A 17603-nucleotide genomic window follows, 5' to 3' on the forward strand; every position below is an offset into this window, starting at 1 on the left:
TACAAGGAGTCCATTCTGTATTAAATATTAAGGCACACGCTGTAAAATTCTGATTTTTATAATTACACCCACTTCCATACACAATATCAATTCCTATATAATCACAAAGTGAGTACACAAGGAAGAACCAACCAAATAAATTAAAAATATACATTATTTTTAGATTTTTTACCCTAATAAAAACCAGCTCGGAAATTTTAGTTTTAAGTATTATATAGACGTATCACGTGGTTTCAGTAATACCCACTATAAGAAATTAGATATTATGTAACCCTTTGTGAATAACTATATAAGTTTAAGAAATGAAGATCGTAACGAACATGCAAATCAAAGGATTTGCAAATTTATTAACATTCATGATAAATTAACGGGGTTCTTGGTACAAAAAAAGCAATATAAGAGTTAACAAATATTTAATATTAAGAACAACGGCTTAAAATAGAGCCATGAATATCCAGAACACTTCTTTTTAATGCACAGATAAAAGGTATATTTTTGAAAAGGGTCACTTTGAGTCATCTTAGACACGCGCTATCTTGCTTTCAATTACTCGGAGGATAAATATTTGATGCCGGGCATAAGTGTCTATATTGTTCATGTACCTATCTTTGCAAGCAATAAAACATTCTACAATATAGCATGAGAATATTAATAAAAATTATTGCAATGTATAATTTGGGGGAGGGGCGGGGGGCAAAAGAGACTGCATCCGAGTTCATCTTCATTCTTTAATGACTTAAAATACCCTATTTCATTAAGGTCAAATTTAATGTTAAAACAAGAGATAAAAATCACACAATGGCAAAACAAAAACTAGAAAGTTTGCTATTGCAAGCAATAGCGTATGTCGCCCCAAACTGGAGACTTTCATTTTTTTCATCACTAAAACAATACCCATTAGCTAAGCTTGGACAACCATCAACTCGTATCGGTACTTTCAGTACTTTGATTTAAAAATCAAAGTTAAAGAATTTTCCCTTTTACCTTGTTTCCATGGAAAATATTGACAATTTGAAATTTTTAAATCAAATGAGCACAATTACAGATACTGAATCATTTCATCAATAAAATGTCAATGAAAAATGTTCAAGGGACAAGAAAGAACACTCGCGGTCAAAATTCGTAGCTTTTTGCAGGTTTCCATGGCAACGCTAGCCATTTTGAAACTGAATGACCACACAACACAGCTATAACCAGTGATCGTCTTTTGAGGAAAGTTTCAGAGAGATTGTCCCAGGCATCTCCGAGAAACAGCCTGGATAACAAAAACATGCGTACAATCGCAATTTGTCGTCCCCGACTTCGTTCGGGACAACATAATAATATTTTTTACTTAAAGAAGTTCCCTAAAATATTTCTGGTTCACCTTCGCAAATTTTGTTCCCCTTCACCAACATACATGTATATGCTATATATGTTATTTGCAAACTTTGTTTGAAATTAGTTGAGCGGTTCTTTAACGACCTTATACTTACAATTAATCAATCATGCCTTTAATAGTAAAACATTCTTTCAATAAACTATTTCTCATAGGCCTCGGAACCGGGGGGCTAGGGGGGCTTAGGCAATAAACATAACCCCCACCCCCCACCCTCACACACATTTTTCACAGACACGTTGTAGTGAAGGTAAAAAGTGGGAAAGTGGTATTGTTTTTGAAAAAAAGATTGATATTGTAACCCCAGCCCCAGCAGCTTTTTTGTAGGTCTGAACAAATTTTTTTTTACACTTAGCTCCCCCACTTTCAATTTCCTTCCGACGCCAATGCCTACAAAATAATAGTAAATGAGCTTGCAAACTCATATCACCCCTATCAAATTGGTCTCTCATGATCTGGAATGAGTTTTATGTACAAAAAGGTATTTTATCTATTAAATACAAATCAACCTGACCGGTAAAATCTTAATACCCCCCGGTAGTACTCTAAGTATTATACATTTTAAAATAATGAAATTATTCTCACATTTATTCAATCAAGCTTTTTATTTCATTAATAATAGTAATGAATAGCGAATGGGAGACGCTTCTTTCAATACAGTATTTCTTAATAAAATCAGCGTCTTGTCCAGAAAAAGAGAATATAAGTTATTGAGAATATCAGTAATCTGGTAAAACTACAAATTGTTTGCAACCTTGAACACTGTTTTTTTTTCCAATTTTTTTTGTGTGTGTGTGTGTGTGTGTAAAAAATGTTTCTTCACTATAAGATCAATAGAATCTTTCCCTATCTCAAGAACCCATGCAACTCAAGGGTCAAGAATGTAACAGTCTGAAAGAAGCATCTTTCCTCATCATAAAAGTGAGGCCTGCTAAATATTCAAAAAGTTGAAAGAATTTTTAAAAAAGAATTGATTTTTTTGACTATATATATAATCAATAAAGCCCTGTTCTAACACCTGAGAAAATTCCTAAGGGTCATGATGTTTATAATTTAAGAAAATGTTTATGAAAGCGGCAAATTTGTTGATCTGTGCCATGTGCTTTATATGTCGGCCAAATACCCCGGGATCAAAAGATTTTCAAAAAATTATGCATTTTCACTGTACAATTCATAGTGCATGCCCTGATACCCCGATCCAGGATACACGAATTTCGAAATTTTGAAGAGGAACTCTTGCTCATTATAAACATGCGGTTACTATGTTTTCCAAATTCTCATGGGTAGAGAGGAAGATCTTCATATGACACAGTGGCATAAATTGGTCTCGCCGTGGTTATTGATGGAGGAGTGTATGGTCTTAGCTCTTTTAAATTATCAGTAAGATTACGGATGAGTTTACACACATCTTAAGGGGGCCGGCTATAGTTTTATTATGTGAAAACTACTATAGCGAAACTCTTCATTTTTATACCATATATAACTTACACTAACTTCAGTGTACATGCAAAGTTTGGGGGAAATCTACCGTCCAGATATTTTTGAGGGACTGTCTCAAAATACAGATACATTTACTATAGGATTATATAGGAAAATGCCAATTTTTAGCACTTTAAAGCAAATTATACAAATACTACAATAGACATTTTGTTCAGACTATAATATTTGATGAGTAATACTATATTATACAATATATGAAAGAAACACAAAATTCTACCGTCTTGTTATCAGAGGGGGCATCTCAAAATGCAAAAAATTAGCAAATTTTACTATTTTTATAGAGTATTACAAAATGTGACGTACAAAATGGATTCACAATAAAACATGATAAAAATATTGGAGATATTCTCAAATTTCTATGTTTTTAATTTCAAGAGCGTATGTTTATTATTTTTTCCTTAATAATATTTTTATTACCCCTTTCTTTACGAGCTACAGATTATCATAACGTCAAAAACACACTGCAACGACGTCAACCTAACTATCAATTGCAAAATCGGTTAAAAATCAGTTACATTGTATATCAAATTGTTATTACATATTTATATGTATAATTTCTTAATTTTGTTTAATTTTAATAATTAAGCAAAAAAGCTGCATTAAAACAGTAAATATGCTTCATTTTACTATGATGCACGAAATATTGCGCAATGGAAACTATATATAGTCGGCCCCCTTAAATGACAATTCTGGATTCGTTTATAATGCTTGGACAACATGTTCTTTTATGGCGTTTAAGTCCAAACTGCACCACTACACGGTGTCAGTCTTGAATATCTGATTGATTTCACATATTGTGTATTTTTTATGATACGCAAATCCTACTGCAACATTTCTAACATCAAATGTCAAGGATCAGTATATTAAATACACTATGAACAACGAACCGAATGCACTGAGAATTTATTGCATATAGATATCTGTATGGCAGGTTCAGAACAGCAAATGAAATTCTAACAACTAACATATCGTTTTAATAGCTTTTATATTATGTATCATTACTTAACTTGTGGGTTAAATGATAGCTACATGTAATAACAATGATTGCATATTCCTTTCTTGTGTTCATCTAGATCTTCTATAAACCAATTGATTAAATTTTAAAAAAAAAACTATATCATCCCTATGCTTAGTATTTCTTTGCATCATGGGTAAATTTATTTATTTTAAGTAAGAAATTAGAAAATATTAAAATTTAAGATTTCAATATGACAAAGGTGATTGATAAAAGTTTTGAAAGTACAAAGTGAAGATAACGAACAGTGATCAATCTCAAATCGATAAACATTACAAATGTCAACAAAGCATGTAACACGGGTTCCTTGAATTACAGATTTGGGATCCGTTGCCTAGGAGGAGTAAACATCCCCTGTTGATCGGTTACACCCTCCCTGAACCTAAATGTAAATTATTATATCTTATCTTAAACTGCTACCTTTACTGCCTGGTACTAGAGACCCTTGTTGGAATGTTAGTTTAACAGTCATTTGTAACTGATTTGTTACTTTCGCTGAGCTTGGTTCTGGTTTGGTTGCTGATGGAGGGGTATATGGTTTGAGCTCAAAAAAATTCATTATCTGTCAGATTACAGTTAGTATTACATCTTTCTTTTACAATTATTTTGGACTGGTCCTTCTTTACGGCAGGACAACAAATTCCTTTCAAGCGTATTTGCTGCCCAAAAGCACAGTTTGTACCGTTTCAACGAGTCCATTCCATTAAATATTATTCCACACGAAGTAAAATTTTGATTTTTATATTTACACCCACTTCCATAAACAATATTAATTCCTATATAATCACAAAGTGAGTACACAAGGAAGAACCAGCGAAATAAACTGAAAATATACATTATTTTGAAATTTGTTTTACCCAGATAAAAGCTTCGGAAGTTTCTGTTTTAAGTATGATGCAGAAGTATCACGTGATTAAGTAATATCCACTAAAAGAAGGAAAAAATGATGTAATCCTTTGTGAATAACTAAAAGTTTAAGAAAGGAAAATCCTAACGAACATGTTCCAAGGATTTGCAAATTTCTTAACATTCATGATAAAGTGGGAAAGTGGTATTGTTTTTGAAAAAAATGGTACTGCCCCCCCCCCCCCGGGCAGCTTTTTCGTAGGTCTGAAAAAAAATTCTCTTACACTTAACTCCCCCACTTTAAATTTGCTTCCAATATTTCTATAAAAATATCCATAGTGCCTTGTTCATCAAAAGAGTACTAGACCAAGTAATTCAGAATTTCGGAAATATTATAAAATTACATCTTGCTCATAACAACGTTGTACTCTCTTTTTTTCAGATTTTCAAAAAACAAAAAAATGCACGTCTTTCACTCTGCGATCAATAGAATCTCTCCTTAACACCAGGACCCTCATCTCAGGGGTGATGTATGCAACAGTGTTAAAGAGGCAATTTTGCTCATCATAATCATGCACAAGTCTAACTGCTTAAAGCCCAAGAATATAAAACATTTTAAAAGAATTTATGCACTTCACTTTATACATGTAAAAACTTACACTAAAGAACACGATTAAGAGCCTTGATATTCACAAGAGGTACAGTGCCTATATTCATTTGTGCCATGTGCTTAGTATGTAGGCCAAATACCCAGACGCAGAAAATATTTTCATCACAATATGCATTTCACTATACATGCATAATCAATAGTGACACCTTAACAACAGATACTCTGATTCACAGGTCAAAAATTTTGCAATTTTGAAGAGACTTCCTTGCTCATCATAACCATGCGCTTACACTGTTTTTCAAATACTCATGGGCAGTGAGAAAGCTTTTCAAATGTCACAGTGACAGAGTGGGTATGTGGTCTGGGCTCAATTAAATCATAATCGTTCAAATTACAGTTTTTTTACTCCTATCTTAAATGACAATTCTCGAGTCGTTTATAATGATTTGGACAATTTTTTTCTCTGGCGTAATTCAATTCCTGCTGCACAAACTGCGCAGTTACACTTGTAAAGTCAATTTTGAATGTGTGACGATTGATTTCACACGCCGTCTAATTTTTATGATGGTACCTTACATCCTACTGCACCGTTTCCAAAATTAAATTCCAAGTTTCGGCATATAAAATGCACATTGAACAAGGAACAATGAATTTAGAGTTTTTGATATTCATATGACAGGTATAGATCAGCAAATGGAATTCTAACCTGTCAACTAACATGTCGTTATTATGTTTTCGGTATTATGTACATGCATGTATATGAGTAATACCTTTGTAAACTATGATTGTATAATCCTACCTTGTGTTAATCACTAAAATTTTCAAAGAAAACTGTATCTTTCCTTTACATTTGATTCCTTAGTATTTCTTTAGATTATGGATTACTTCAATTTATTTTAAGTAAAAAATCACAAAACATTAAAGTTGAAGATTAAAATATGACTAAAGTGATTGATAAAAGTTTTGAACATAAAAAGTGAAGATAAAGAAAAGAAGCATCGATCTAAAAAAATCCATAAACGATTCAAATGTCAAGATAGCAAGTGACACCGATCTCAGGAATCCTAGAGGTGGGAATCGGTGAATAGAAGAAGTAAGCATCAAATATCCCCTATAGACCGGTCACACCCTTCATGAAGCCTAATGAAATGAAGAACCTACATGTAAATTATTATAACTTATCTAAAACCGCTACTTTTACTGCTTGGTACTGGAGAACCTTGTTGTGATGTTGCTTTAACAGTCATTTGTAAATGGTTTGTTACTTTGGCAGAACTTGGTTTTGGAGTGGTTGTTGATGGAGGGGTATATGGTTTGAGCTAAAAAAAAAAAAAGTCAGTCTCCGTCAGATTACAATTAGTTTTACATCTATCTTTTATAACTGTTCTCGACTTTCTTTTCGCCTGGACAACATATTCCCTTGTAGCGTATTTGCTGTCCGACAGCGCAGTTTGTACCGTTACATGGAGTCCATTTTGTCATTAACATTAAGTCACATGCTGAAAATTCTAATGTTTATATTGACATCCAGATCAATATACAAAATCAATTCCTATATAATTACAGAGTGAGTACACAAGGAAGAACCAACAACCTATCGTGAAAACATCATTTTGACAATTGTTTTATCCTTAATACAAACCAGCTCGGATTTCTTTTATTTTTAAATATGAAACAGGAGTATCACGTGATTTAAGTTATTTCCACTAAGAGTGATTAAATATGATGCAATCCATTGTGATTCTACTGATCAAATAACTGAAAGCATTAGACATGAAGGTTTCAAACAAATATGTAGATCCATGGATTGTAAAATTTCTTAGCAATTAAGATAAATTCAAGGGACTCTTGGTGCGAAAAAAGCAATAAAAGAGTAGGCAAATATCTAATATAAAGAACAAAAGGCTTTTGAATAGAGCCATAAATATATCCCAAAAAATCCACTTTAATGTAGAGAATAAGGGCACATTTGAAATATGTTCTACTGTTGCATTAAATAGTCATCTAAGACACATTAACGTATTTTCGATTGTTAATTATATCGACATATATTCGAGAAATACATCTATTATGATCTAAAGTTTATCAATTATAATGATCTTTAATTTGTCAATAATACATGTATAAAATTTAGCTTTGCAAAGCATCAAAATATTTTAATATTTCATGCAAAGATATTAAAAAAATATTAAAAAGAAAACTGTAGCATTACACTAAATGAATGAAATTATATAAAGTAGAAAAAAAAAAGTAGTTATAGGTTACCATATTTCTTTTAAAATGCCAAGCAGAAATAAACAGAGGTTGATTTTATCATTAAAAATATTGTGCAGTTTTGAATCAACATTTTTATGAAAATGATATTAAAACTGGTTCAAAAATTCAAATACATAATTCTGGGTCTGAATGTTTCAAATTAGCTGTTTGAATTTTGAATATAAGGGAAACCATTTTACATCAGAAGTTCTATAAAGAAAATGCCCAAATGAAGATAGTACTTAATTAAAAAGGAGTTAAATACCTAAGCATCAAGTTTTAAAGGATAACAGTTTGAGTAAATGAAGAGGACTTTTCACTTTTGAATTCTTCAACTACATGTAAACAAAAATTTTCATTACATTGATTGAATAGCGTTCTTTCAAAAGACAAATACTTGTATAGGGTATGAATTTGAATTGATAATTATTTTTGCAAAACGAGGAAGAAAAATTTGCTTGCCTTTCTGGTGATGATTATAGTTTTCTTCGCGGTTTTGCAACATTATATTAAACCTATGGTCAATATGACATTTAAAAAAAACTCATTTGAAATAAAGAGATCATGAATTAGAAGGCCCCGGGGAAGAATAGTGCTTGCACTAATCGGGTTACCTTCTTTAAATAAAGAATTATTATTATTATTATTATTAAAGAGATCATGTTGAGTGTAAGAAATTTTACATTTCATATATAGTCATCGTTATCAACATAATAAATTTCAATTATCATAAAAAGACCTAACTTGACTTTATAGCCTAAAGCTAAAAGGTCACAAAAATGTTATCTTTTATCCCTTTATTCCAGCTGCATAATTGTGTTTTCCCTACGTGTAGTTCATCCACCAAATATCTTTTATCCTTAAGTACTAGTGTGGGACACGGCGTTTCCAAATAAGCTTACAATAAATTGGATTAAAATTATATATTAGGGCTGTGGCCTTCAACTCAACATTTAGACATTGACGACGTATAGGTTTAACCATGGTTGGTTCCATTCTTATGTCGATACGATATATCCCGGTGAACTTGAAATAAAAGATACCACAGAGTCTTCTTTTTCATATTAGGATGAAATATATAGAGATAACGAACAGAATTCAAGTTCAAAAGTCCATGAAACAATACAAAATAAGAGCAAAGCAACACGAATCTCCAAAACATCAGAGGTGGGATCAGGTGCTATGGAGGAGTGAGCATCTCCTGCTGTTTGGTCACACCCATACGTCTTTATTAAGTAATTTATCCATTACAGTAGAAGACGTTAATGGTTATTGAACAGCAAAGCTTTTTAACAAACGTGATGAATTTACCTTTTCCAATGTTAATTTCCCCTACTGTTGCAGCAATATACCTTTGTCGCCTGCATACAGAGTTTATATCGCTCACTTGATTCGACACGGAGGAGTGGTAAGTTATTAAAAAAGAAGTTGATGAAGAAAGAATATCAAAACCAAGTGTAGCCATTCTTTATTTTATTAGTAAAGGTTTCAGAACAACATTGTACTCTGCGTGTTTGAATAATAATTATACAAATTCCACAATCGCACCGCCAATTTGCTTTTATCAACGCTTGAAAAAAAATACTGACAATCAATATAACGTCACGATAATATTCAGATTTCAGTAATTTTTAGCATATCGGTTACATGATGGTTTGAAATGCTTCGATCATATTCATAGTTGAAATCGGCATCAGAATTTAACATTTAATATTTTTACGGAAATTCTACATGTATTTCATTAACAACATTCTGTATAATAAAAGAAATGGTCTCTGTTTTGGAGGGTAACAGTTAAAATTGACACCCCTCGAAAATTCCTTATCAATCTTTGAATACATAATTACGTGTTACGTTAAAGTTTTCCAAGGGATGTTAATTTCAACTTTTGCCTTCAACAGCCTTTATATAAGATCAAATGAATCATTTTCTACATTAAAATAATAAATCATAGCCTTTACATGGACCTTTCGATAGCAACAAATTAAAATCCATGATATTTTTGATAATTTTGATATGATTTAAGAGACAGAAACCAAAAAAATAAGATTGAGAAGGTTACACACTGTATTACAGCACGTATTTTCACTTTAAATTTCACATTGTCTAATTTTCTTTAATGGTGTTTTACCTTTGATTGAGATTGTTGGTTTGGCTGATGTGGATGTGGAGGGAGGTGTATAAGGAGCCAACTCCTGAAAATCTGCATCGGTCATATTACAATCCTGTTTACAATGCTCTTTGATTACATCCGTCGAGAAATTCCCTGGATTTGGGCAACAAATGCCCTTAAAACGTTGCTGTTTTCCCACAGGACAACTATTACCATTGCAAACGGACCAAGATGTCCAAAACATCAAGTCACATTCTGTGTAATTTGTACCTTTATAACCACAACCTTTTAAACTGAAAACTCGCCAGACTTTGTTTTCCAAAAGCAAGATCAAACAAGGTATCAACGACAACAGAACAGACCGAAACATTTCTCTTTTTTACTTTTGTGAAGAATTTTAGAAGAAACTGTGGAGAAATTGTCATGTGATCTGGTTTTTGAGAAGAAACTTATCAATTATAGAAACTTTAAAGTGGCAGAGGCTTAGCGCCTGATTGTAAATGAATGACTGAGAGTGTCCATACAATACAGAGGTAAGTTCTGATCTCTTCATATCTAAAGCCCAATTCATATACGAGATTTTCCTCTTATATCAAAGGTGCTAGAAAGTCAAAATATTAATAAACCTTCATAAATGGAAATACATAAATCATTTCTTTCAGCTGACCCATGCTAATCATAAGGTTCGTGTAAACCTTTGCAACAATATACACTAGCCTTTACTGTGTTTTAAGCATATGTACTAACGTAATATATGGCATCACATTCAAAGATTTGTTAAATCCATAATAGCCTTAGTTGACCAGTGATGTTTTAAATGAGCAACCCGAATATTTAAATATCAGGAAATTTAATTTCAAAGCATGAAATTTTAAGTTCAGCATAAGTTTCATAACTTGTCATAAAACAACAGAAATGAGCCATTGGGTTCATTTTTTACTGTCAAAAAGAAAAGGGATCCTTTAGTTCAAGCTTGAAAGGATTCTAAGGAAGCAGTGCTTGTCTGATGCTTATCAAGCCAGTTTTGTTATAATAACATACACTGAACAAATTGAAATCACAATTTCATCAATTTGTAATCGCCATTCTATATTTTCAAACCATTATATTATATTCAAACAATTAAATCCTTTTCTTTGATTGTTCGAAAAAAGATCTTTTTTATGTATATGAGTAAAATAATTAGTATGATTTTAATACATGTATTTCATTAGGTAAAAGACAATCAGGTAATTTCGGAACCACATAACTGTACCGACTTTCAATAACACTTAGGAATCCTCATTTTTTAACAATTTACCAATAAAAACGGTGATAATGTTTTTCTTGACGACTGTCTTTATCAAGAAAACATATAATCCCACATCATTATATTACTTATCTCTGATAAATACCGACTTTCTAATGTAAATCAAATACAGTCTCCGTATTATAGAGAATAAACTGTTCATTCATACGTTAAAACGCTGTCTTTCATGATCTAAAATAAGGAAGCCAGTTAATAAAATTCAAAATAAATGAATCGAACCTGAAATCCCTGTCCTATATCTTTAATTTAATGTTTAAAGTGAAAACAGGTAAAGTGTCGAGTTCATTTCTCGATCACTGCGCAACAGTAGAGTGTCTGTATATATCTAACACCTGGTTGGGGACTATTTTCCATGTCAAGATTACCGACTCTAGATTATGTCTGATTTAAGAGGAGAAAAACTTACAATTCCTCCGCATTATCTTCTCTTAAGTAGCACAACAAGGCCATTCTTCATATTATCCTGCTATTCATCTCCAAAACAAGAAGCATATACACTTCAGAAGGAAACGAACCCTCTGATGTCTGAAGAGTACATTATGACATATATTTGAAATTGCACATACACTGTACTTCAACCAAATTCAAATAATACCTGATAACTCTCTGAAAGATGTTATAAGTATGTTTTAAATTGAAAAAAATATCATTTCGTTTTCTTTAACAAATACTAATACCTTTTTGAAAATTAAGCACTTCTGTGTTATTATGTACCAGTATACAAACAACTGCTGTCTCGACTGGCTTTCGGTGTCTAACATTAAAAAAAAATAGATGTATTCTCTTTCAAAGTATGTACCACCAATGTTCAAAAAGTTAAGTACGTCACTACTCAAATATATATACCATTCTTTCTACTCACAATCAAAAAACAATAATTAAATATGTTTTAAAAATTTTAAAAAGTATATCAAAACCTCAAGATCGAAAGATCAAAATAATGGTACATTTAATTTAGAAAGGTATTAAGGTGGTGCAAATTGCAGTACATTTGGAAAGGTCTTGTCACTGAAATATAAAAGACCTCTAGTATCATTTCTCATTTTAAAGTAATATAAGCAATATATATGTTCACGGATTTCATGACAGTCAGACACATATGCATGAACAAGATTTAATGTGCCCCACCTTTCTTTAAAGCAAAAGTTATATATTTAGTAAATATCAAGAAAAGTTTATTGATAGAGCTCCTGGTATTAAAGACCCATATTCAATGCAAAATTTCAAGTGATGCAGGATTAAATCAGCAAAGACGATCTTCCTTACTCCTAATGTAAAGATAAACAGCTGTTTGCACTTTTTAACTCACATTATTAAGGTCAATATCTAGTAAATGACTTTAGACTTATTTTTAGTGCTAGATCCATTATGACGTCATAATCAATTTCAACTTTCCTGTTTGCAGCTTTGGTAGCATAGAAAAGGTATTACAAAATTTGAAATCATATGAAAAGTTTCAATTTCAATTTCTTTATTGCAAAAGACATACGCCTTATAGCATTAATACAATATATATAAACAAAGAAAATAATCGAAAATGGGAGGTCAGTCATTGTAAATCCTTATGAAACATGCACATATATACATACAAACTCATGCTAACAGTCTTTACAATTCATTTGGAGAATGACATGAGATTAATGCAAAGTACAGGTAATATAGCAGTTATAGTCAATTAATAAAATATTTTCATTCATATGGTTAATCTATATTTTAGACTGTAAACCATGTCAATTTCTGAAAACTATCATTTGTTAAAACATAGATTATCTGATAAATACAGTTTCACGATTTGTGAAACTATGATTAATAACTCTTAACTATAGTTCACGGTGGTAAATCATAGTTTACAAACGTGAAAGGCAGCCGATTAGCATTGAGTTAACAACCGTTAAATATAGTTTTACAGGTGAAAACTATAGTAAACGTATTGTTAACTGTAGTTCACGGTTTGTTAGCTATAGTTTACAGTCGATAAACCTCGTTTATCAATTGTGAAACTATGTTTAGCTCATTTTTGTGAATTTTTTGTAAGTTAGCGGAGTTGATTTTTTGATAATTCTACCAGAATGTAAATCAGGCAGGTCGATAGGTCAGGAGCTAAGGAGGCCCAATATGCATGCAAATTTCGTGCGCATATGTCTATGTGTCTGACGCTAAGGAGGCCAAATATGCATGAGTGCCGATATTGCCTACGTATCGCGGTATTTTTTTGTTACATTCTGATATTCTGTAAAAGAGTTACTTGCCCTTGATTACAGAGAAAAATCAACTGTCACGGTAACTTTAAGAAATGAGAAGATTTATCACAAGAAAAGAAAATCAGAAAGTTGTTGCAAATATTGCAGTGTGTGATTATTGTAACGAAAGTATTAAATACTCTGGAGGCAACAAATACATGGACATCACGGCCAAATTCAAAACAAAAATGAGCTGACAACAATATGTTTTCACAATTGATAAACGAGCAATTACAGTCAAATAGGCTTATTATCAAAGATACTGTAAACGTTAAAATACTAGACCCTAGGTAAGATTTTATTTTAATAAACGGGAACATGTTTAAGTAATGAAAATGATATGATTGAATAGATTGATTTACATATAGTTTTCACTGTCACTCTGATAATTGTTACATTTATATTTAACAGAGAAATATTGTGTGTACAAGTTAAACTACATAACGTTGCTTCTATAATTTTTTTATTAGGTACACCATTCCTGGAAGAAAACAGTTTATTCCCAAGATGTACAGTGTAATAAAATGTTAACAATAGATTTTGTTGATTTATAATTATCAGTGCATTCATCCTAACTTAAATGAATTTGTAAAAAAAAAATCAATTATGATAAGGAATCATCAAAATCTTATTCATTTTTTTCTCTGAGAAACTGTAAGGTATAACATTTAATATTATGTTGTTGATGTATTTAATAAATAAGTATTACATTTAAGCAATTTTGAAATTTGTTTAGGTGGCACTAACAACTGATGGATGGTTTCACGTTTATTACAATAACTGCCGTATTTATGGACACAGACTATACAAAATTTTTTATCAAGAGTTTTATCGGAAAACCACACAGGTATAAATCTGAAATTTGATTTTAAAAAAAGCTAAAGGAAATGAATATTAATAAACAAGAAATTAAGTATTTTTTCAAAGCATACTTAAACTGGGAGATATGATTTTAATTTTAATTACAAATTAATTTTTTTGTAGGTGAAAACATTGTAGTTTTATCAGATAATCCAAGACCTCCAATGTTTTGACAATGCTAGCAATATGAAAAATATCTTGTTTCAAGCACAACATCACATAAAATGTTATGCACATACACTTAACCTTGCAGCGCAAAAGTCTCTCAAGGTGAAGCAAGTATCCCATATTCTTGCTAGAATGAGAAAGATTGTTGCCTTTTTATCGCGTTGCAACTGCAAAGCTGAGAGGAATTTTACAGATGTGCACACAAATTATATAGATTAACGTTGTTATATGGTTTATAGTTTGAAATGCAATGTGCTTGAAATGTAACAACAGTTCTAGTTTAAAACACAAAGACATTAATTCATTCACAGATGAAGACTTAGCTTTTGCTGAGGACATGGAATGTGAAACTATGTTGACAACTTCTCTCTGCTCTGAGAGCATGCCCACCATATCAGTCATAATGTGAGCATTTGCATAAGATGCCATAAATATATGATTATAAGGATCTGCAGCATAGATATATCAAAGAGAATTTTTACATGATTTAAATCACTGCCTTTCCTAGATGACACTTTGAAAGAGGAAGTTCATTCAAATGTAATCAACAAACTTGCTGAACTTGGGCCAATGAAAATTAAACAAGAACCCAAGGAAACTTTCCACCATTACCATCATTAAATTTGAACTTTGTCCAACTGGAGAAGTTGCTGTTGACATTGACAGCAATAATAACAATAACAGTCCTGTATGGTATATATGTGTATGTTTACATAAGAGAAAACCTGTTTTACAGAAAATATAGAAACTTATAAAAGTCTGACCTGCACCTTTTAACAGTACCCCTTACAGTGGTGGATTATGCCCTTTAGTGGCTTCTTTGGCAAGAAAAATTCTGTGTATTCCTGCAACTTCAGTAGCATCAGAAAGAATTTTTTATATATATATTGTTTAAAACCTTGTCATGTGGACAAACTTATCTTCCTGAAAAAAAATCTGCAGTAATCATGAATTCCTGATGCTTATATCAAGACAAGTGTCTTAGGAACTGTTTTTGAATTTGCTATGTGTTCAAAATTATCTAGTCATAAGTTTCTCAGTTTTTGTATTCAATTTTTTGAGTTTGTTTTCACAACTATTAGTAACTTTTGCATAGTTTTTGTATTCAGTTTTTTTTAGTTTCAATTATTATTATAGTTTGTGTTCAAAACAGTAAAATAACTAAATCAGTAATAGAGTTTGAATAAAAGAAAAGAAAATTTATTTTTTGTTATGTCTTTATAGAAAAAAAGGTAAAAATAAAAGTAAATATAATATTGCAATACAAAATTTAATATCGCAATATATCGCGATACGATTTTTCAGTCGCAATACCCAGCTCTATAAAAACGTCAGTGGGCGAGGAATTTGAAATTTGATCCATATGAATGAAAATATCTTATTAATTGGTTGTATATGTTGTTTAACGTCCCTCTCGAGATTTTTTGACTCATATGGAGATATGCCGGTGGAGAGCTGCAAATTTTGTCCTATGCTCGGCACACAGGGCTATTGAGCATTAAGAGATCTTTTACGTGCCTGCACCTAGCTATTACGACACAGGACCTCATTTTAAACGGTCTCATCCGAAGGACAGGTGTCCACAACCCACAGCGGGATTCTAACCCGCGACGGAAGGATCAATTACTTCGCGACTCTAGAGGTGAGAGGGACGTTAAACAATATATTACAATATTATGGTTATGTCGTTGATTGAAGTTCGATAATGTTTTGATTTATGACAAGAAGAATGTGACCATAATTTGTGCGAAAACCCATGTGAGTTTGGATGTAAAAAGTGCGCAGGGCAGTATATTGAGATGACAATAAATCAGTGTACGTATAACATTTATAAGTTAGACTGAGATGATATAAGTTAGTGTTCATAACATGGATATGTATATACATGTATTAGACTGAAATGGCTATGAATCAGTTTGTGTGTTATATTAGACAGAGATGACAATGAATTAGTCTGTATTTAGACATAGCTTTAAATCAGTAAAAAATGTATTCGCTGCTTGATTTTATACTCTGTTTACCTTTTTTATTTAAAGCTGTAAAATTGTTATAAGGAAAGAAAATTATGATCTTTTAAATCTTTAATATCTACGCATATTTATGTAAGACATATCTGCACAGAGGCGTCGGAACCGGGAGGGGGGCTAGAGGGGCTTAATCCCCCCCTTTTTTTGCAAAGATAGACATTATATAGACATTGAAAATTGAGGTTTACCTTTTTGTTGGTTTAGCCTCCCACTTCCAATTACCCTTCCCCCTCCCCCTTTCAATTTGCTTCCGATGCCTATGCTGCAGATATACTTTGAATATTTCATCTAGTCAGAAACTAGACCCCCCCTCCCCCGTAACAAAACACTATAAAAGAACAATGCATTGATTTAAATATAAAATGTTCCCTTATTTCACAAATATTTTTTAGATGACTATAATAGTTTTAATTCTTTATATAGAAATAAACGTCCCGATTTTATGAAAATTGTAATGCATAAGCTCCTATAGAAAGGAAACAAGATGTCAAATTTTCAGTAAATAAAAGTGATAATATATCGCATATTCTTAATTTTTAGTAATATAACAAAATCATGGCTACAATTTAAAAGTTGACATTTATTTCTGTTACACTGTATGGAGCTAGAAATTGTATCCTCCATCTATGAACACGTAATCTGCATATTGAGAGATCAGAAACAGGATAAATAGATTTATAGTGTAATAGGTTTTATAAAATATATTTTCAACATACCTTGGCAGTGGGCTCGGGAGACACACGTCTTGTTTTCTGTATAGTCAGACAAACTATGAGAACAGAGTTTTTCGACACAGGTTAGGATAGTAGATGCATTATATTCGGGGGGACAACATATAAAACGTTTTCTTTCTTGGGTTCCTTGTCCACACTGGTTTGTACAGTTGGTCCATTTGCTCCATCCGGCCCAGTCGCAGAAACTAAACTTTGTACCCTTACATGTTCCGTTTATAGGCCCTGAGCATCGTACTAATGTAAAAGTGGCTAACAAAATCGCTACGGAACAGAGAACCCTCATTTTCAAAGTTTCAATCACAACAAAAACGATGCAGTTGCACGAGCAATGAATTTGATTGACATAAGTGCTTTGTGTAGATAGGGGTAAAATGGTCGATAAGGATAAAACGTGCTCTCTGATCTAAGTTATGGACACAATTACTTGGACGTGATATTTCAATACCTACACGGACGTACTTAAATCATGAAAGACAGAGAGATTTATCTCAAAAACTCTGAATTTTAATATAAAAGATAGCTATATTCCATTGTCATTCCGCTACT

The 17603-nt window shown here is 31.9% G+C and overlaps 1 protein-coding gene across 2 annotated transcripts in view; it reads right to left on the reverse strand.

The window, feature by feature from the left end:
* The window catches only part of LOC134253636 (uncharacterized), a 47553-nt gene extending 30212 nt beyond the window's left edge, over positions 1 to 17341 (reverse strand). For both annotated transcript variants that reach the window (XM_062736202.1, XM_062736201.1), the window contains exon 1: positions 17040 to 17341. In XM_062736202.1, the coding sequence (XP_062592186.1) occupies positions 17040 to 17340 (301 nt within the window). In that variant the 5' untranslated portion in view covers position 17341. The remainder of the gene's footprint in view (positions 1 to 17039) is intronic.
* Between the last annotated feature and the right edge of the window lie 262 nt (positions 17342 to 17603).

Source organism: Saccostrea cucullata, unplaced genomic scaffold, assembly GCF_032062105.1.
Source record: "Saccostrea cucullata isolate Sc308-1 unplaced genomic scaffold, CSIRO_AGI_Scuc_v1 ctg418, whole genome shotgun sequence".
NCBI lineage: Eukaryota > Metazoa > Mollusca > Bivalvia > Ostreida > Ostreidae > Saccostrea > Saccostrea cuccullata.